We start from the raw sequence: 21747 nt of genomic DNA on the forward strand, positions 1-21747 counted from the left end.
GTTTTTAGCTGACTTCTCCTCACGGATTATTTTTTTTCTCTTTTTAAGACTTAAAGTTACTTAAATCACCTGTATTCCCCATTCAGTGATGACATCAACGGGTTTACAGCCTGATACCTGAATAGTTTGACAGCTCTTGGGGGATTTATTTTAAAACTTACCTGTTTTGCAATTTTTAAAATTACCTCTGCTAATTTGAGTCACTGCACAGTCCTTTCTAACCTTTTGTGGTATTTGTGCCTTTTGGAATAGTTTGATAGAATTATGTATTATGGTGTGCACTGTAGTACAGCCTGTCCAAGAAGTTTGTCCTTGCAATGCAATATATTAATTATTTATATACAGTTATTAATAAATAGTCTGTGGTCATATATGGAGCTTTAGCTGCATCCTACACCATGCCAACATGTTCAAAATTTCATTTTTGACACTTACATAGTTACTTTTGTAACTTAGCATGCTACCAATTCTTAATTAGCACTAAACAGCTGTGGTCAGTGAGAATATCTTTTTTTTGGTGTTATACTGGCCCAAATATTTTCAACAAGTAGAAATGTGACTTGATGAGGATGATGGTAAAAAGAAATTCCAGGGATTATCAGAGTCATTTGGATTCATCATCAGGGATCATGGCCAATCCATCTGGTTGTGATATTCCACAAAATAAGTTACATTTAGTCCTGGGATAGAAAAGGTCAGGTTAATGGGGTTAATCCTTGAAAGTCTGCACCGATTTTCAGTCACTGCTGAAAATTTTTTTCCAGCAAACCGTCCGGTGGGTGTTACCGTCCATCGAGTCTTTCTGCTAAAGTGGATGAAAGGTGAACACTGACCTGGAGTCTGAAAGTGGTAGTGTTGACCCTTTTCAACATTTTTAACATCTATAAAACAAAGGCTATATTCAGAATATGGACTGCTCTTATCTCACTGCTGACAAAATGTTTCTATTGATCCTTAAAAGTACAGAAAAAATCTAAGTGTGTAGATATAATTTGTGAAATAAGAACGAACTACTAAATGTATTAAGCAGGCATCCATTAAAGCATGACATATAGACATTTTCAGTTACAAAAATAATGGGATTCTGTATTTCAAAAGCATAATTTAGTGCTTATCAGCTGTTTTGGAGTTTTGGAAACTTGCTCTGTCTTTGAAAATGTTTTTAATTATGCAGTAATATCACTCAAACAGAATTTTTAAGTCCAATCCTAATTAGCCTCACTATTATATCTCAGATATCTTTGCATAATATACAGTGAGCGACTCAGCTGTGGAAGGAAAATTCTGCTAGTTTATGTCTGAAGTGAACTGCTGATGTAAACAAACCTTTGACAGGATTAAATGGCCTTACAAATTTATCTAGTCTTAAAAGAGGGGTTAGAATCATTCCAGAAATAAGGGGTCTTCACTGTGCAACACTTGCAACATCGATCCAAAACACTTGCATCCTCAAGCTGTTAATAGGATAAGATAATTCCGCTGATCCTGCTTAAACAAATCACACTTAACAAGTGACTTTTACAACTCATTTAATAAGTAGTTACCTAAGAGGGAATACTTGTTTTTCTCATGTTTACAAGAAACATAGATAGAGTGATAGCTCAGTGCAAAGCTGGATGGATAAATAGTGCTTTGGGACTGAGCCATTTGGAAACAAAACAATAAAGCAGGGAGGGGGTTGAGAGTGCCCGAGTGCCGGGCTAAGGATCCTGCACTGATCAGCGCTGCATGATGCAGAAAACAGATGAGAAAGAGGAGGAGGAGGAGAGGAAGGAGGAGCGAACTGGGAACAGACTGGCTGAGGCTCGCAGCTCTCAGTCTCTTCTCTGTGCTTCGCCAAGCAGCTTCTCTGTGCTTTCCTCTTTCTCTCTCGCCCACATCGGCTTTAATACTCTTCTTGCCTGAGCTTACAAGAGGAAACGTAGCAACAGAGGGGCTCGCTCACTCGCTCGCACCAACTTCGCCCACGCCATGCTGCCCTGGAGAAGGAATAAGTTTGTTCTGGTGGAGGATGAGGCGAAGAGTAAACCCAAGAGCCTGGGGACTGGACTGACATACCACTCCATCCTCTCTTCTCTGCTGCGCTCCTGTCCTGACTTGCTACCCGACTGCCCCTTTGACTGGGTGGGTAGCATCTTCCACACAAAACGGCAAAAGGTTGAACTGAATAAAGAGGAGCCGGTTTATAATGTGCGCTACTTGGGAAGTGTGGTCACCATTACGGCAAAGGGAGATGGCTGCACCCAGGAGGCGGTGGCCAAAATCTGGGCGAGGAGCAACTATGGGGACCAGAGTGTCAAGATGAGGTTAACAGTGGGACCACAAGGGATCCGGATGAGTGCCGACAAATCCGGGAAAAAGAAACCCATCCATCTTTACTCCCTGAACAGGATCACTTATTGCACCGCTGACCCGTGCCGGCCCAAGATCCTGGCTTGGATTTATAGGCACCAGGTCAAGAACATGGCGGTGGTGCTCCGGTGTCACGCAGTCCTGGTTAGTAAGTCGGAGAAGGCCCAGGCAATCGCCCACAGCCTCTACCAGAATGCCACCTCCGCCTTCAGCGAGTTCAAGCGGCTGAAGCGTCAGAGTGATTTCCGGCACTGCCAGCAGCAGCTGCTCGGTGAGGAGGCAGTGCCCCTGATGCCTCTGAGGAGGCTGCTGAACGGGCAGTGCCACTACAGACCGCCTGCCGACAACCCCGGGACTGCCACCCGTCTCTGCTCCATCACAGAGGAAGAGGAAGAGGAGGAGGAATGTGAGAAGGAGAGCAAAGATAGAAAGGAAGAGGTGAAGGAAGCGGAGGAGGATGTAAAGGAGCAGCAGGACAAACAGAAGGTTTTAACGACAAACACAGACCCGACTCAGTTATTATCAAAGTTGGACATTGGGGATATTGCTCGACTGGAGCAGTGCCAAATCAACTTTGTCAGTGACAGCAACAACAATACATTTACCTTTATAACCTCTCTGGTGTGACTGTAACACAGTTTAAAGAGTGCAATTCTGCACTACAATGACACATTCCTCTCTCTGCCCTTCACTGGTACCCCACTCAGGCTCCCTCCTGCCCCAACCATGTAATGCAAAGTGTTTACCAGAAACTTCTCCAACTTACCGGGTGGACAAGAAGAGGCAGACGATCGTTTGTGGGAGTAATTCCTACTCTGCCCGGATGCCTCGGATTCGGGCTTGACTGTAGCAGTTTGGGAAACTGCATGTTTACACAGGAGGGCTGGTGATGCACAGACTAACAGCAGCACAATGACAAATGAGGACACTGGGTTCAGAAAACACGGGAGTGCTGAGAGACGCTGAGATCGCTGACATTTGTGTCACATATTGATTGCAGCACCGATCAGGATGTAATTAGTAGACCTCTGTCTCTTATTTTTGTGAGTATATTTCAAGCCTCGTTTGTAAACAGGGTCATTTTTTGGACTGACTTGTGATATTTTTCAGGGAGGTTCTTTGTAAATTTGTGTAACTTTTCTAAAATGACAATCCTCATTAAAATGACTCGCAGACTGACCTTTCCCAGCGAAGAAGTTTATTACGGTTTTACTAATGATAGCAGCCGACTAATGAATAAGGCTATAATTTAGGAGGCAAGCCATTGAGTCGACATGTTTATTGCTGCCATTTGTTAAGGTCCTTATCATTTATGCATGACAAGTCAGCAGTAACCTTTTTCGTGCTGAGCTATTGTCTTTTTTCTCATGACATCTTTGATCCTTTGGCTTTTAAAATGAACACTGTGATAAATGCGTGACCAGGGACTATTACATAACTGTTCATGCAGCATTGATTAATTCTTATAATGCATCTTTTAAAATATATATTTATGATTTGCTAAAGTAAAAACAAACTGTTTGCCACTGCTCTGCCCGTCTTAGTTTTGCTAATGCAGTTTTTCCATGAGCCCTTGCAAAAATGCAAATGACCCTCACTATTGAACACAAGTGTTTGAAATATGACTGTAGCTGATTTCCTGTTGATAATATCTGTGCTACTGTCCCAAGATGCATTGTGATTACTATGAGATGAAGCTATTTATTTTCCAAATATGATGAATAAAAATTACCCTTGCTTGGGTTTCCTTCTTGAATCTCAGGAGGAGTGTATTTCAAGATGGTATCAAAGAGATTATTCAAATGAATGCAACTGCTCAGCATTCCACTAGTGTACATGTGCATGTTTGTGATGTGAAAATATGTCTTACCATCACGTCAAACACAAGAGAACAGCCTATTTACATCCGATTAATCTGCTTTCAAACTGTATAGAAGGATAAATAAATGTTTTTGCCACAGAAAAGACAACTTTCAGCTGCCAGTTTCATTAGATGTTAATGTGGTTTGATAAATTTCTGCAAGCCTCGCAGTGGCTCTGCATCACTTAACCCTAAGGGGAGCAATTAATCAGCGGGCTGAATTGTTCAGAAAAGGAACATAAAGCACCTGCCTCGACAGGACGGCTGTCAGGCTCCGACAGTAACGAGTGATCCAAAACGGGGACCAGGAAGTTGACTTACTAATCAAGCATATTGCTGCCAAAATCAGCTATTTCTAATGAAGGAAGAGAGTTTAACCGGGTTTACTGGGATGATATGTAACTATACCATGTTTGGATTATATCACCATAAAAATAATAAATATATTAACGTTGAAAAGCTAGTAACAGTTAAACAATTCATGAATTCATGTCAGGTATCAAACATCAAAAGCCGTTTGAGCTGACTTTTCTCATTAGAGATTCTACTTTTGAAGAGGAATGGCTTCGACTTTATTGCTGCATGAGAAAGCAAAACCATTTGGAGTTGGGTTGAATTACTGAGACGGATTGCTGGAACATTTGAGATCAATAATTTTCTTTTCTTGAAATGAACTACCTCGGAAATAGAAGATGATCTCATGTCAGGAGATGGAAGATAAAGGATTCATTTGTCCTTGCAACAAATCCATTCATAGGAGAGATTACAGAATACTTTCATTTATGTGATTTTTTCCCCTGCATTTTAATACTCAGACACACAAAACACAACGCAATAAAGTCACACTGACATTCTGCTATGGGGTGGTTAAGCAGAGGAACCACTGTGTTTTTACGCAAACACAACTCTTGTCAGGCAAACATAAGAGAGGGAGCAGATGGCAGCAGCAAGGTGCACGCTGAGCTTTATCACACTCGTCTTCCAGAATAACAAGGGCTCAAGCCCATATCCGGAGCTTGTTATGTTTTGTCACATCGTCAGCCGCAGGAGATGCTCTTTAAAAACATAAAATCTAATCAAACCCAGCAGACCTGGGCCTGTCAAGTATTACATATAACCAAGCTGTGCCATTTTACAGCAGGGTGTCTGAGGAGATCCAAATAGCTGCTTCCGCCTGCACACATCTGTTCTTAGTCTTTCTCATCCTCATGCAGTGTCTGTGAGGCAAACACAAGGGTGTGTGACAGTACCACAGGCCTGCATGTCTCCACCACGACGAGGAGGAACAGAGGAATAAAATATTGTGTCCCAAAGTAGCTGGCGGCAGGCAGCAGTCCATTTTATTCCAGGGAGTAATGTGCAAAAAAACCTCCCAAAAAATAACCACACACACACAGCTTCCCCAAGAGCATGACAAAGAGGAAGAACAGTCCACAAAGCCCAAGGAAGGACACTGTGAATCACCGAGACGTTGGCCAGTACTGGGAGAAATGAACAATAATGAAACTTTATGAAATATAGCTGTAGGCAGCAGTGAGGAGGGACAAGCAGTTCAGCAGGGCACAGTCACTATGGCAACTTTTTCTGATCGTGTTAAAAGCCTGTCTGTAAGCACTGACAAGAAAACCATGGACTGGTGCTGGCATGAGGTCACCCAGTCATTTTGGGAGTCTGCATTTTGTAGTCTCAGTGTTAGCAATTTATGGTGGCAAAGGTGACTGTGGTTTGACAAAAGGGTGGAGTGGAGTTATCAGATAACACTTGCAAGCTTAGTTAGCAAGCAGCATCCACGAAACGTACACATAGAAGCACCTACTTGCTAATTAGTAACACACCACAACTGAGGCACAAGTTTATTGGATGGGCTGTACCACATCACACTCCAGAGGCAACATAAACATGGATGAGTGGTCCAGTTCATTAAGCTGACTGGCTACCAGTGCTGTGAATACAGCAAGTAAAAGGGGCAGTATTGCCAATGCCAACACTGATACTGATAGTGTTAACGTATAAAGGCCGCTTATGCAGTGGAGATTGTTGTGTTATCACTTATGAAATGAATAATCATGATTTTGCAAATTATGAAGTTTATTGGTGTAATTTTTACTTTCCACAATAATTAGTTAACATAGTAAAAGACACCATTCAGCTTTTCATGTATTTTGAAACTGCTCTTGTGCCTGTCTGTAAAGGGTCAGCATGTACTGTAGGTTAAAAAAAACAAGCAGAAATAGACAGAGTAAACAAAAAGGTTTGGACTTTTTTCATAGTACATTTTGAGGTATATCTTTTTTCATTTCCAAATAAATGATTCCTTTAACGAGTCAGCGGGCTACACACTGAACTTAGAGGGTAGCAACAAAATATCGATACTATCGCACTGTATCGATCCAATCAGACACCAGGATTAGCATTAATACTATCGATATTTGAATTGTTCTGCCCACCTCCACTGGTTAAGCCCATATAGACATGTATGGGCTTCAGCTTCCCGTGTAAAGGCACCTCGCAATCAAAGCAAACACACCTTAAGCCAAAAGAAAATTGAAACGTAATTGTAAAACATTCTCGTACTGTTCACTTGTTATTGTGGGGTTCTTTGTGCCCAGTTATAAATACTTTTAATGATGATAATTCTACTTTTGAAAACAGTGATCTGCAGGAATTAGCTAAGTTTTGAGTTTTAGCATTTCTCTGTTGGCTGCATTTTAAAAACGTATTTCTAGTCCTAATGTTGCTCCGTGGTAGAAAAAATAATAGTATTTCAACAAAATGCAAATTAAACTAATTTGGGGGTCCAGTCTTAACAAGTAGTGCAGATATGTGCCAATTTGGGGACAAATAATCAAACTTTGTGAAAACGTTGAAAGTCTTTTCAATCCTGTGTGGTGAAAATTGATATAAAATACAAATAGATCTGTGCACACCTCCAATTTTGACCCTTTGGTTGCACTAGATTGCTTGGTGGCATTGACCCAATTTATTGTGCCAAGTTAGTCTTAAAGTTTCACAAAAAGGCACCTTTAAAGGTACCATCTGAATCTCAGTTATCTATTAATCAGAGGTGTGGACTCGAGTCACATGACTTGGACTCGAGTCAGACTCGAGTCATTAATTTTATGACTTTAGACTTGACTTGAAAAAATGTTCTAAGACTTGTGACTTGACTTGGACTTTTACACCAATGACTTGGGACTTGAATTGGACTTGAACCGGTTTACTTGAAAAGACTTGATATTTTACCCCAAATATAAAAATTTAACATGCATATTATATAGAGATTGAAAATGTGACGTCATTCACGGGTAGAACCGCAAAGGATTCTGGGAACTCGTGGCAAGCGGTACTAGCGCACGCAGGCTTTCAATTAAAATCAGTTACACAGCGATAAAAAGAAACACAAAAATGTCAAGAAGCTGTTGTATTATTAACTGCAATAGCCGGTCGCATGACAGCCACGGGAAGCCGACGGGTAAAGAGATCGGTTGTTATCGGATTACGTCGTTGAAGAGAAATTGTTCGAGCCATGTTTCCGAAGTAACAAAGATGCGACAGATGGCCTGGATTGCAGCCATTCAAAGATCACATATAACGTCCCAGAACACTCCAGCTCACAGGTTAGTCTGCTCCAAGCATTTACACGAAGGTCAGTCTTCTGTTGTAGTTATTACGTATTTTATCATAACATAATTGTTGATATAGGTTACAAGCAAGTCTGGCGCTGAACAGAAATGGTCGCGCTATGCTCCTTTATTTATTGTGTTTATTGTGCATAAATAGTGAATTGTCCTGACACAATATTGCGTTTCGCTTCTGTTATTATGGTACATTGACAAAAACGTATACTTTTATTCACAGGATAAAACAGGTTTTTTGTATCACTAATTGCCCAGTACGATTACAGCATACAGTATTATTGTCACTGCTACATTTCTGTGATGGGTACCAGAAATTATTTCCACTGCTAATTAATTACCGTTGAGCTCAAAGGTCCTATTAATAAACGGTTAACGAATGTGTATTTATGACGACGATTTGTGAGACTGGTAAACTTATGATACGTACGATGGTCTTTCGTTCTACACGGTGCATTTCAAGGTCCTGCACCCATCCGTCGGTAAACTGTACCTGGGCTTGTTGCAGTGACCTGAAGTTACTAAACTTCATGAGTGTATGCACTCACTCCAAGAACCGTATGATTATAAATATGCATATAAATATGCTACAACGAGATAGCTGACTTCATCGAACTAGCAAATGTTGTCCAGGCTACGTTGGTGATGCAGTTTTTTTTTCATATGTATGATATTTTTGTCATGCGATTTTAAAGCCGGTCCTACAACCGCATCCAAAAATAACATGCAGCTTATCTCAGAACTGTCGGTGAAAATTATTCTAGGTTTAATTGAGCTGCATTTTAAAGAGGTGCAATTTCACAATTTGTGTATATTTTCTAAGTTCACTATTTTGTCATGTGTTGAGAAAAACACAGATTTAAAAATTACATGGTCTAATATTTACATTTAGCATATAACTGCAACATTATTTTTTCGTTTTTTTTTTTTTTTTAAAGACTCGAAAGGACTTGAAATTCAAAGTTTCAGACTTGTGACTTGACTCGGACTTTTACACCAGTGACTTGAGACTCGACTCTGACTTGCCTGACATTACTTGAGACTTGACTTGAGACTTGAGGATAAAGACTTGAGACTTACTTGAGACTTGCAAAACAATGACTTGGTCCCACCTCTGCTATTAATATCATCAGATTTCCTTTGACCTTTCTCACAGCTATGACATTTGAAGAAATGTTGCATCACATTGTTCCAATACATTAGTTGCAGCTATCTTACTAAAATGAACTTGATTAAAGGAAACATGAAGACAACTTTAAATCACATCATATTTTCCATGCAAAAGGCTCTCTCCAAGATCCCAAAGTATTTCACCTTGTGATTTGTTTTGATTAATAAAAACCTGACTGCAGTATTTCCTCTGGCAAAACTAAAAGACACCATTGAAAATAACATTTCACAAAACATATTTTCTTGCTGGATTCATTACTGTCTCTTGAGACGTGTGACTGGAAACATCCACAGGTACCTTTTTTGCTTGGTGAAGACCTCAGCTGTGGTGGTTGTTTGTTTGCCCAGGTAGATAGAACAACAATGACACCTATCCACACTCAAAAACAAAACTCAATAAGTGACAAGTGAAGTTCAGTCAAATAGCATTTTTCAGTTCTATAAGAGAAAAGACCTGAAAAAAGTGTTATTTTTGCAGTTAAACTGCAGTGTATGCTTGCTTGCCAGAGCTTCCCTCTGAGACCCGTGGATGTATTAAACAGAGCTGCATTGCCTGCCTCACCAGCCAAAAGTTTTCCAGTTACTGGGTTTGCTCCCATGGTTTCCAGTCCACTGCACAAATGCTTTAGCATTTTCCTGAATATAAAACTCATTTTACAGGCACTGTGGAGGTTTTACAAATATGCAACTCTGTGGATTAAAAATCATTGCAAAAATGGTTAAGAGACATACCAAAACCAGTGGGAAAACTTTTTTTTGTGGTCACTGGGACACACTGTGTCCCACTGATCTCCACTTCTTTCAGTACATATGTGATAACAGATTCATGCAACGATTAGTAAAAACCACTTCCTCATTTGCTGTTGTTTTCATTTCTACAGTTGTTTCTTTGCCTGAAATCAGGCAAATCATCATGAAAATGTTGGTGCTCACTAAACAACCCATGCTGCTCCAGAGACCGCGCCTTATTATCTGCTGCTGTCATTCTGCAGTTGCAGGGAGTTTACAAGTTCAAATGATCACAGCTAACAAGCATCATTTCCCCTACTGTGCAAATCTTATAACACCTTCTGAGAAAAATAGTTGCATATCTAGCAAGTTTCAGATGAGATGTGGTGGGTTTTGCCGCTCAGCATCACTGTCAGTATCACACTGAAGCCCTCAAACAACAAAAATGCACTGCAAGATGCACATTCAGGATTTTTCTTATAACTGCAACGATTTGTGTTTAATATTGCAAGATACAGCTGCCCCACAAGATCCTAAAGTGAACCAGAACTTGGTAGAATAAACTATCAAATAATCTCTTGAAACCACCACAACTGTTGTTCTTGAGTATAAACGGTCTCCTGGGAAAACAACATAAAAAAACAAAAAACCTGGAGTGTCAGTGAGGAGACCTGTACAACTATTTAACTCAGGAGTGCACGGATTCGTTTAGGCCATGTAATACCTACAGTTTTATAGTTTTCCCTCAAAAATATAATCAACAATAACATCTTTGTCATTTCACATGGACAACAAAATTGGATACAACTATATCATTGCAAGGTCAAAAGAGGTTTAAAAGTGTGACTATATAATATGCATAAAAAGTCAAAAAATTATACAAGTCTCTAAAAGTAATTATAAAAATGAAAGTAAAATAAATGGTAAATGGTAAATGGCCTGTATTTATATAGCGCTTTTCTAGTCCCTAAGGACCCCAAAGCGCTTTACATATCCAGTCATCCACCCATTCACACACACATTCACACACTGGTGATGGTAAGCTACATTGTAGCCACAGCCACCCTGGGGCGCCCTGTAAAAAACACATTATACCACATATATAACATATTTCATATTCAACAATTCTAAAAACAAACATTTTGTCTCAAGAAATGTGGCCAAATGCACATCACGGACTATAAATGCTTTTTCTCTAGAAGGGTGTTTTCTTTTTCATTTTTCCCAGATTCATGGCCATGTGTGTGCTTTGCTGCTCCTGCCCGCACTACTTTATTGAAACTCAGCCTTCCCAACTAATTAACATGACATTTGCCATATTGGAAAAATTGCCCCTTTAAGATTATGTTTAATAATGTTACACTAAGGAGAAACAACACTGGGGAATGTAATAATAACCCTGTCACACACCACCTGACGTCTTTATACCACACAGTCGGAGGAATGCAGGAAGGCTGCACAAATTACTCGTGCACTGACGTCACAGGAGAGCCATTACAAGGACTAATTATGAAATCAATAACCCAGGAGCATAGGTTTGTGCTTCGAAAGTGTTCTTTTATGGCACCCAATTTGAGGCCGTGCTGCTTACGTCCTTGCAGGATCTGCAATTGCTTTGGAGTCATTGTGATTGTGCGTCTACTGCTTCACTGATTGCAATAGTGAGATCGAGTTACATGCTGAGTCAGTCTTGTATTACGCCTGTGATGTATGCTGTTTGAGTTGCATCGTGACATCAGCGGCGATCACAGAAAAACAGTTTTGGAAAGAGTGAAATAAAAAAAGGTATTTGAAGGAATATTTTAATGTTCTGAGAAATCCACTAATATACTTCACAAGACAGGTGAAAATATCAATACTAGAGTGATTTAGCAGCAGGGAATTCAGGCTAAAAGCCTTTGAAAATTACCTCAGAAAAAAGAAACAGATGGACAGATGAACTGATGGGCATGTTTGAATTTATTTCTAAATTGGGTGTTATAACTCACATATTTCGCAGTACCATACGTAACTTAATTCTGGGGTTTCTCCCATTTTAATGAGAAACAGATTAAATTTTTAAAAATTTGTTTGAGTACACAAACAGGCTTCTAGCAATCTAATCCTTGAACATTAAAAGGCACAGAACAGAAGTCTCATATTAAACTAAATGTTGCACGCAGTTTAGTGATGAATATGTTTTCAGTGCTGGGCTAGAGGTATTCAGTGTAATATTTTAGTCAAATAAATGGATCCCTCCAGTCATAAAAGGTAGGTGAAGCTTCCTGCTTTGAAAAGTGAGCCAGTCTAGAATTGCCTTAAACTGCATTTCTACTGCCCAGCAGAGGATTTGCAAAAAATACGTTAGATTGTGTTGCAGTCTATTAGAAATTCTCCCTTCTGCTTACTTATTTGTGACTTCAGCAAACATTTCCACGATGATCTGATTCTCTAGTTTCAAGTCTTACTTTTTTTCATTTGAATATTATAGTCACATTTATAGCCATAAAGGAGGAGACACAGAGTATGTTTTATGGTGCGCCTGCCTTGTGATTGACAATTTACTACACATGCCTTCAGAGTCGTCAGTTTCTCAAACTGATTTAGCCCTCGCTCAAAGTTTGAGGTTCAAAAGAATAAGCTGTGATAAAAATGCTTTGCTCTCAGAATTCACACCCTTTGCATGTCTGACATGTGCTTTGTACTCTCTGTAAAGCAGGGCAAAAAAGCTGTGTGACACACAAGTAGGGCGTCTGTTTGCCAGTTTGTTTTAGTGCTTACAAACTTAGAACTGGGTATTTTGTAAAATTTCTGTCATCTGTAATCAAAAGGATAAAAGGAAGTTGTTCCTCCCTACCATCACTGAGGGCTTGCTCATGTGGGACTGTTGGATTTGCTCTCTAATCTTTACGACCCAGAGTGCCTTGAAACGACTGTTATGCACTGCACTCAATATACACTCCTTCTTTCAGTTGCTCCCAGCTATAAGGGGTTGCCACATTTGATCATCTACCTCCATCTGAACCTATAGATTCCTCTTCAGTCACACCAAACCTCTGCATGTTACTACATCCATGAACCTTCTCTTCAATCTTTCACTTTTCCTTCTTCCTGGCAGCTTAATATGCAAGGCCCTTTGTCCAGCATATCCACTATCCCTCCTGTCCAAATGCCCAAACCATCTCAGCGAAGCCTCTAACTTTGTCTCCATAACGCTCGACCTGAGCTGTCCCTCCGATATATCCATTTCGACTCCTGCCCATCTTTTTTGTCAGTGCCTCCCAGACATACATCATAGCATCATCTTGTAAACCTTCTTTTTCACTCTTGCTCCTGTCCTCCCACCAAAAATCACCCCTGACACTCATCTCCACCCACTCCACCCTGTCAGCACTTTCTTCTATACCTGCCTTGTGCATAGTCTGTTGCTTTTGATGTTTGAACTCAGGTTCTTAAACTCATTTACCTTCACAATCTCTACCCATGCATGCGGAGCTTTTCACATGTCTCTGTCATTTATTTTCTTTCTAGTGCATACCTCCACCTCTCCAGGGACTCTTCCACCCACTCCAACTCTCACTACAGATTGTCGTCTGCAAACATCATAGTCTGTTAAGACCTGCCTGACCTCACCTGTCAACCTGTCCATCCCATCACCACCACTGCAAACAAAAAAGGGGCTCAGAATCGATCGCTAAAGTAATCCCACCGCCATCTTGACCCCATCTGTCACTCCTACCACACACCTCACTACTGTGTGGCTGTCCCCATGCAATCACTAAACACTACACTACAATATACACTCACTAACAGTTTATTAGGTACACCCGTTCAACTGCTTCCTTTAAATGCAAATATAATCAAGATGACCTGTTGAAGTTCAAACTGAGCATCAGAATCAGTGGGAAAAAAGAATTTAAGTAACTCGGAGGTTGTTGGTTAGAGGAGAAATGCCAGACTGTTTGGGCTCATGGAAAGCTCAAATATAGATAAATCTCTAAATGCAAAACATTTTCAACATTTAAGAAGATGAGCTACAGCAGCAGAAGACCACGCTGGGTGCAAATCCTGTTAGCTAAGTGTCACGGTACTGGGTGTAATTGTAGTTTAAGTTATATTCTTGGATTTGTTGTTTTTCATTGTTTTGGTTCTCTTTATTGTTTTCTGCTTGTGTTATATTTAATCTCCCTGGTCTTTATTTTTCTGTCACGGTGCCTTCCCTGTGTTCCACAGTTAGTTACTCTTGTCTCCGTATTTCTGGTTCCCTAGTCTGTCATGGCTCCATGTCACAGTGTCAAGTCCACGTCTTTGTGCATGTTTCTTGTTTCCTGTTTTACTCTGACAGTCTCGCATCCCATGCTCAGTGTTTTCAGTTTTGCTTCCTCCCTGTTTTTTTAATTCCCTCGTTACTCCCTTGTGTATTTAATCCCTGTGTTTTCCTCTGTCTGTTGTTGTGTTGTCACCCCACATTGCTGTGTGTTTCTCTGTGCTCCTAGTTTCCCTTGTTGTTTCTTGTCTGCGCCTAGTTTCTAGTTTCCTTGTTTCCTAAGTTGTTAGTTTCCTAGTTTCTAGTGTTTTAGGTTCTCTTTACTTTTCAACTGTTTGTATTACCTGAATTTTGTTACAGCATTAAAGCTGGCTTCCTGAGTTCACTCCTTTGTTGTTCGTGAGTCCTGCATTTGGATCCTTCATCCTGTCTGTCACACAGCACTAAATGTGACACTGAGAACAGAAAGATAAGGTTACAGTACACATGGGCTCACATTTCCAGCACCTTGTTGAATCTGTGCAAAAAAGAATTAAGGCAGCTCTCCAAAACAGCAATAGGAAGGTGTAACTAAACAAAGAACATGTATAAATACAATTTAATAGAATGGAAAGAAGAAAATGCTCATTGTATACTATTACACTTCTACTTTGGGTCTTGGTATTGTTTTATTTTACTTCCAGCACATTTACGCCATGCTACACTGCATCTCCTGACTGCATTGGTAACAAACAAGGGTAACACTATGTAATATGACCTGGAATCTAACATTGGGCAAACATTTTTATAGCTGATTTCCTTTTTTCTGTCTACTTTAATTGGCTTCTGGTAGTATAGCTTATCAATCATTTTTGAAAACCTTTTTCTTAAAGAAGCATGTTAGGGAGAGTTTACCGTCAATCAAATTGAGTCTGCTGCATTTCTCACGTCTTTCCTTTTATGTTTCCTACCTCTGATTATTAACATTGACCAAGATTTAAAGATCATGTGAACTTTCTGCAGAGGTAGAATATTCCAGTCATGTTATTTGTTCGTCTTCTAAAGGCATTTTATATTTAGCTCTTAGAAAACACTAGGGGGCAACCGGAAAGTAATGCACTGCAATTATCATCAAACTCACCGCTATTTGCAGGAACAGCGGAGGTGTACTTGTCATTATACCTGTGGCTCTCCGAGTTCAGTCTGATGCAGCATTTTTAGCTCTTTGATGTCTCAGTGAAAGGCATGACTAATGTAATGACCCAGCAGAAGCACAGTGGAGAAAGTTTTATGAAACAGAAAGAAACAAGGCTCTATCAGAAGGAAGAAAACATCCCTATTTACCCCTTAAGCATTTTGGTGGACGGTGAAGAGGCAATCAGTCCAACATCCATTTGTTTCTCAGTTTTCTATTACCTAGGGAATGGAGAAACAAGGCACGAGAGAGCAATCACTTAGGCACATATGCACACACACACACAATCGAACACACACAAGCAGTCATGAAAGAAACTGGGCCAAGACAAACAAATACACATAGAAGGCTGAGGGCATTTCATTTAAGTAGACAGTGTTTGAGGATGAGATAAGGCTTTTTTTTTGTCTATTTGATGATCTACAGAGAGTGGCAGGTAGATAAAAGGGGCAGTGGAGTGTGTGGATTTGGCCGGCATGTGAGTGGGTTGGCACATGACACAGGAGCCAGTTTATGGATATAAGCCAGCCATGGCCACAGTACCTGAATAAACAAGGATGCACAAAAACAAACAGGCTGGACCTCTGCAGCCTATTAGAGAGGACACTCCAGGGGTACAGATTTATTTTCGGCATCACTACACTGATGATCAAATTTCAGCATCAGTACCTGATGACTGATTTTTATTCATTTATCTCATTAAAGAAAAACCCCCACAAACACTACACACAACTAGAGAAAACAAATGCATGGATTTGTGAGTACAGGTGTAACGTGAAGTTTATTCATGCATTTTATCTGAATATATTAAATGGAATGCATAAATTAGTAACACTCTCAGTAGAAAGATGTAAAAGTATCCCTTAAATAATTAGAGCACTTCAGTTGCTGGATGTAATTGATGAAATCTTAAAAATATTTAATTATATTTTTAAGTGGTCAGTTTAGGCTGTTTTTCCCTTTTTAAACTCATTTTAATCAACTGCATGAAAAGGTGGCCTTGATCTAATGAGGTCTAATTGTTAAGCTAACAATGAAGCAAACATCATTTGATTATGTTGTGCTCTGCAAGTACTGCCTTAACTGGATTATAATACATAATAACATTTTATTATTAAAAAGAGAGGCATGACTACAATTTTTGACTCGTTGTTGTTGTTGACATGTACAGTCGACATCAGAGTGCTTGTCTTTTTTATTTTTCTAGTAAAATCAAAATATGATGACCCTCTGAAAGTTAGGTAATGCATGCAAAAGCCAGATAGGGTCAGACATGATATGCAATGACTCCCCCCCCCCCATGCATCTTTAGTATTTGTTGAGCCAAATCCATAGCTTAGATGTCTGAAACATTTGGCATGAAAAGAGACATTTAAATTTTTTAAAAATAAAATCCATATGGAGGTGCAAGGCATAAATCAGGCTATCAACATTACCATCAGTCTCACTGATGCCACCTCTGGAATAAATGGAGATATGACGGTGATTTCCCTTTTACAGCTTCTTCCATAGCTTGGACAAAGTGGCTTGATTAAGGGAGTAATCAAAACATTCTACCTAGCCACCAAAAACCCCTCCAAAATATCAGAAAAATTGATAACTGAATCGAAATCTTTAAATTACCGCTATCATTCAAAGAAATCCATAACAGTCTGTCTTCATAACAGTCCGACATGTGCAATAAAGGTCAAAGATGAAACACATTGCACTGAAACAGAACTAGAGACTCATTGCCTGAAGATTTTTTAAGCATAATGCTGGCTCGTATTGATTTTTTTGGGGGTTGCTTTGTTTTTCTTTTAGGATGCAGTGGGCTGGAGAGGTCTGTGGGTTGGTTGCAGCCCTCAGGATGTATTTTGTATTTGTGCATTATATAGCAAAAGTCAGACGCCTACCTCAACAGAGTCCTTTTGATGTGGAGTAGTAGCAACTGTACTCCAAGCCTCTCCTGATGACTGAGCTACTCACACTAAGTCCAAGGATGAGCCCAGGCACTCTTTGGAGGAAGCCCCTTCATGCTGCCTGTTAGCTTCACCCTTTGTACAAATCTTTCCACATGCTCAGATTTTTCACAGGCTACAACATTTGATTGATGGTGGCACAAAAAGTGAGGAGGTCACAGTAATTCAGCTGGATTGATGATTCTCAGTGTGCAAAATTCAATCCAATAGCCAGTCCATCTAATAGCTATTATGGATATTTAGGCCAGTATTGCCAAGCCGAGGGCCACAGTGCTGCTGTCATGACTTAGAAGTGAAATAAGGCTAAGCCTCTGGGCAGTTTTGAACTCTCTGGATACTTTTTTTGAATCCGTTCAACCCTTTTTAGAGCTAAAAATTAAATTAAATCCCAGAAATTAATTGGTATTTAATAACACATACTCACGAGAATTTAAATATTTTCTTAAGCAATTTCCTTGAGACTAATGACTCCCTAAACAGAGGGTTCATTTGGATGACCCCATTTGGCATTTTAAGATGCATGACAAATCCTCTCACTCCCTAAGACAGTGCACTTGTTCAGATGGTATCAGGAGAATGTCATTATAAAACCTGCCAATCTTGGGGGGCGGGCGGCAACTAGACAGTGTAACCTTGAAGCTTAAGGAGATAAAATTGGCGATATTTATGGAGTAGCAAGCGTTTGGCATGGAGACTTTATGGGGTGACAGAAACTAAAAAAGACTTTCAGCTTGGAAATATGGTGAAAGTGCAAACTCTCAAACACTGAGCTATAAAGGAGCTGTCACTGCTTTGCTGACTAATGTGTCTTTTTGTTTCGGTCTTGGAACAAATAACTTTACTGCTTTTTAATCTGGCTGCTTTGCTTTTGTCTGCAGAATGAGCAGTTTGAGAGATTGCGGTAGCTGCAGGCAATATGAAAACTCTTTGTGCTTGGGTTTAGTCGGGTTTAATCCATCCCTGATGCAATCAAACATGACTATTGCTAAACATGACACACTTCAGAAAAACAACCTTGCCATTACCCATCTAACAGTGGAAGTTGGCAACCCTACAAACACATTTAGCAGGGTAAAAAAAAAAAGCCATCAGCAGCTGTGACTTGGGGAGGCAGCACAGAAAGCTGTGGGGGCTGAGAGAAAACGGAGGGAAGTGCAGGGGCGGCTAGCAGCAGCTGGGTGTAATTGGTCTGTTACCAATACTGTGTCCTCCCAGGGCTACTGGTTTCGTACAGTGGCACAGCTGTTTGTTTCTTACTTTAAGGGCATATAATTAATTTTTGACCTTCTCATCTATGCCACATTTCCTTCCCATCTTTACAACTTCTATAGCTTCGAGTGTTTTAATTAGCTTTACAGAGTTTGCATGCTTTGTCGAGCCCTTATTAGGTTGTGTAGGCCATACTCATTCATAGTGTTGTATCATTACTCAGTAAAAGTAATGTATTACATAGTATTACTCATTACTTTAAAAAAGTGATATGTTACCAGAGTTATTTAGTCCCTGTAGAAAGTAATGTGTTACACGGCTCATCAAATATGGAACATGGCCTGAGATGCACTGTCTCATAATTACCACTTAACATAGACCTTAGGCTACTATCCTGCACAATATCCAAAGATATTATCCTAAGATCATCATTTTAATGCTTTTTAATGTTTAAGCCAATAGCAAGTTGTTAGCGAGCCACAACAAACAGGACTTCAGTGAAAAAAGTTTTTAGCGCTTGTTGTTTTGTTTGCTTGCAAAGTGTTATTGTTTCGTCTGCAGAATTTTTCATTTTTGCAGATGCTTGCAAAGAGTTGATGTTGTGTGTGGATCGTTGTTTCTGGCTTGGGCTCAGTTTGCACTGCGGGCAATAAAAATAAAAGCAATATTAATATCTCCTCTCCTTTTTAGGAATGCATTTGGATGACATAGACAGCATGTTTTTCAAAAGCAGAGAGCTGCACAACCATGAGAGAGCATGGAAACTCTAGGGACCTACCTGGGTTTGAACCCTAACTAATGAGCCACACTGCCGCCATTATTCTCCTCCACATATAACATGAGATTGTATTTGATTTGATTGTATTTTTTTTAGTCCACCCTTTGTCCAGATGATTAAAGAACATTTGTACAGTAATGCATTAACATTACCACCTTACAGAAAAATGTTCCACCCAGCAGTGCTCATTGTCTGCTTGTAAGATAATGAAGCATTCATGAAAACCTTTTAATCATTTCTTAATAAGGTCGCTTTTATTTTTCTGATTATTATAATTTTTTTTTATAGATGAATAGTAAATGCTTATTTCAAGATGGTTAATAGAAACAACTTCTTATTTTTTAGCTGGGATTAGCACTCTAAATCACCTTGGTACTTCCCTCTAAAATCTTCACCACAGATAAAGGAAAGCTGTAACATCACAAAGGTTTATGTCAGGCCAAACGCTTTACAATATTGGTTTTATTTTTAGCATCAGTGCATCACGCATATCTGCTTGAATGTTCAAACGTCTATAAATTCATCAGATCTCCTTACAGGCTCTCCCCCAGCTCACACTCATTGGCTATGTTTTACTTTCTATTCAAGTGAACGTCCTTGTATCCATTTTGTCTGTTATCTCACCACCACAACATCACACAGCAACACTGTTCTGAAAATGTTGACAAGCACTGGAGGGGAATACTGATGTAGTCGCCAAAAGGAATGCGGGCACACACACACACACACACACACACACACACACACACACACACACACACACACACACACACACACACACACACACTAAGCCATCACAATTTCAAAATTTGCAACCCAAAAATGAATTTTGTGGTTATTTATTTTGACCCTTTGCTTTGGCAGCGTGCGATGAAGTCACCTTATCTGTTGCCCGGTTTTTCCCTCTCGTGCTTGGGTTTTGCTGCATTTCCTTCAAAATAAAATTCTACCAAACTTAAATAAAAGCCGTTTGGGTTTTTTGCCTGTACCGTTCGGCACTGTAGCAATCAAAATTATTGTCTGAAGGCCAAGAAAAATGCCCAGCAGATTCACCAATAGATGAAAAAGAAATTTCTAAATCAAGTCGTTTGAAAAACTTAATGTCCTCCCACAGTTCCCATAACATACAGCTAATAAAATTAACACTTCGGAAAGTTGGTTAGCTGCATCCTACTTTCTCTAGGCAATGAGTTTCTGTTTTATAGCTGTATTTATGTCTTGTCTCTGTTGTGCAGCCACTGCAGATTAAAACACATAGTGTGTTTGTATGTGTGTGTGCATGTGTGAGGTTGGAGAAGAAAATTGCAAACCATTCTTCTTTCCCACCCTCAACATTAATGTCTCACTTGGGCTCCTTCACTCAGATTGCTCATTTTCCAGCTGCTGCTTTTTAATAGAAGTCTAGCCTGTGAAACTGGACAGTTGGTGGAAATCCATCGAGGATCATTTAGCAACAGGATCAACACTCCACTCAGGCCAGTATATAAAGAAGTGAAAGAGTGTGATGTACATAAAGTTACTTTTTCACTCGCTGTGTGACCTTTTCACTGTTCTGTTATTAAACTTTATTGTCCTGCAGCGATACGCTAAGGAACCAAAATGATCATGCGGTAAATTTTATTATACAGTCAGTCCTAAATTCACAAAAAATATATCAACAAACTCCAGCTGCATAACAGAGGTGTCCTTTTATGACCCAGTCTAAGTCACAGCTCTCCAAAATGAAGACCCCCCTTGTTGAAAACCCAGTTCATATCATCTTCAGACAGCCAAAATAAATAAAAATAAAAATTCTCTTTACTCAGTATTTAGCAGTTTTGTTCACAGCGGTATGATTCTAGGTTAGGGAAAATTGTTCACCACTTTCCACTGGTGTCCAGTGAAATGCTTTTTAGAAAACTACTGGAAGAAATTTAGAACAAAAGTTTCATTATTGATGATTTTGGAGCCATAACCAGCTTCTTTAAGTTGAAACACCAATTAGATTTAAGTGTTCTTGTGTTTACCAAATTTTAACATGTACCTTTAAACATGGTAAAAATCATTAGTATTAAAACACCAGCAGCTAGTATGGCTGCATATTCTTCTGTCTGAAATCCCCCCTTTTTAGTAAAAGGTAAGATTTTTATTTAGGAACACAAAAAATAAAAAGAGAGAAATTTTTGCATTATAGGCAAGTATCACATTGCAGAAAGTATTGAGGAAAAAAAATTCCATGCCCAAAATAATTAAAGACAGTTTTAACAAGGTTTTAATGATTTACATTGAGCACATGTGATTTAAAGTGTGTTCCAAATCAACCCACAATGGCACAAAGTTTCTTAACTACTCTGGCAGCTGACATGGTATCAGTGTTGCATCTAGTAAAAATGACAGACTAGACAGGTTTCTGTTTAATGACATGTCACACTGCGTTGGGAGGAATTATCATAATGAAAATTAGTTCGCTGCGCTCTCGCTTTCTCCTCCACCAGCCATATAAATAAATAAATCAACTGTCATCAACCAGCGTGAAGCACAGTCTTCATCAGGAGAAATGATTGGATCTACACACGCAAACAGCTAGCATCTAAATACTCATTTAAAAACTTGCCTTGTCATACAGCTGATAGCACATCTTGACCTCGGGGTT

General features: G+C 39.6%; 1 protein-coding gene across 1 annotated transcript; it reads left to right on the top strand.

Annotated features, from left to right (window-relative positions):
- Positions 1-1832: 1832 nt before the first annotated feature.
- fam43b (family with sequence similarity 43 member B) lies at positions 1833-4108 on the top strand. Its single transcript, XM_085260678.1, has one exon. The coding sequence runs from the start codon at positions 1972-1974 to the stop codon at positions 2977-2979; it is 1008 nt and encodes a 335-aa protein (XP_085116804.1). The 5' UTR covers positions 1833-1971; the 3' UTR covers positions 2980-4108.
- The last annotated feature ends 17639 nt before the right edge of the window (positions 4109-21747 follow it).

This window comes from Mchenga conophoros, linkage group LG20 (genome assembly GCF_057382185.1).
Source record: "Mchenga conophoros isolate Kocher_MC1m ecotype Shallow Benthic linkage group LG20, M_conophoros_male_GT1.1, whole genome shotgun sequence".
In the NCBI taxonomy this organism is placed as follows: domain Eukaryota; kingdom Metazoa; phylum Chordata; class Actinopteri; order Cichliformes; family Cichlidae; genus Mchenga; species Mchenga conophoros.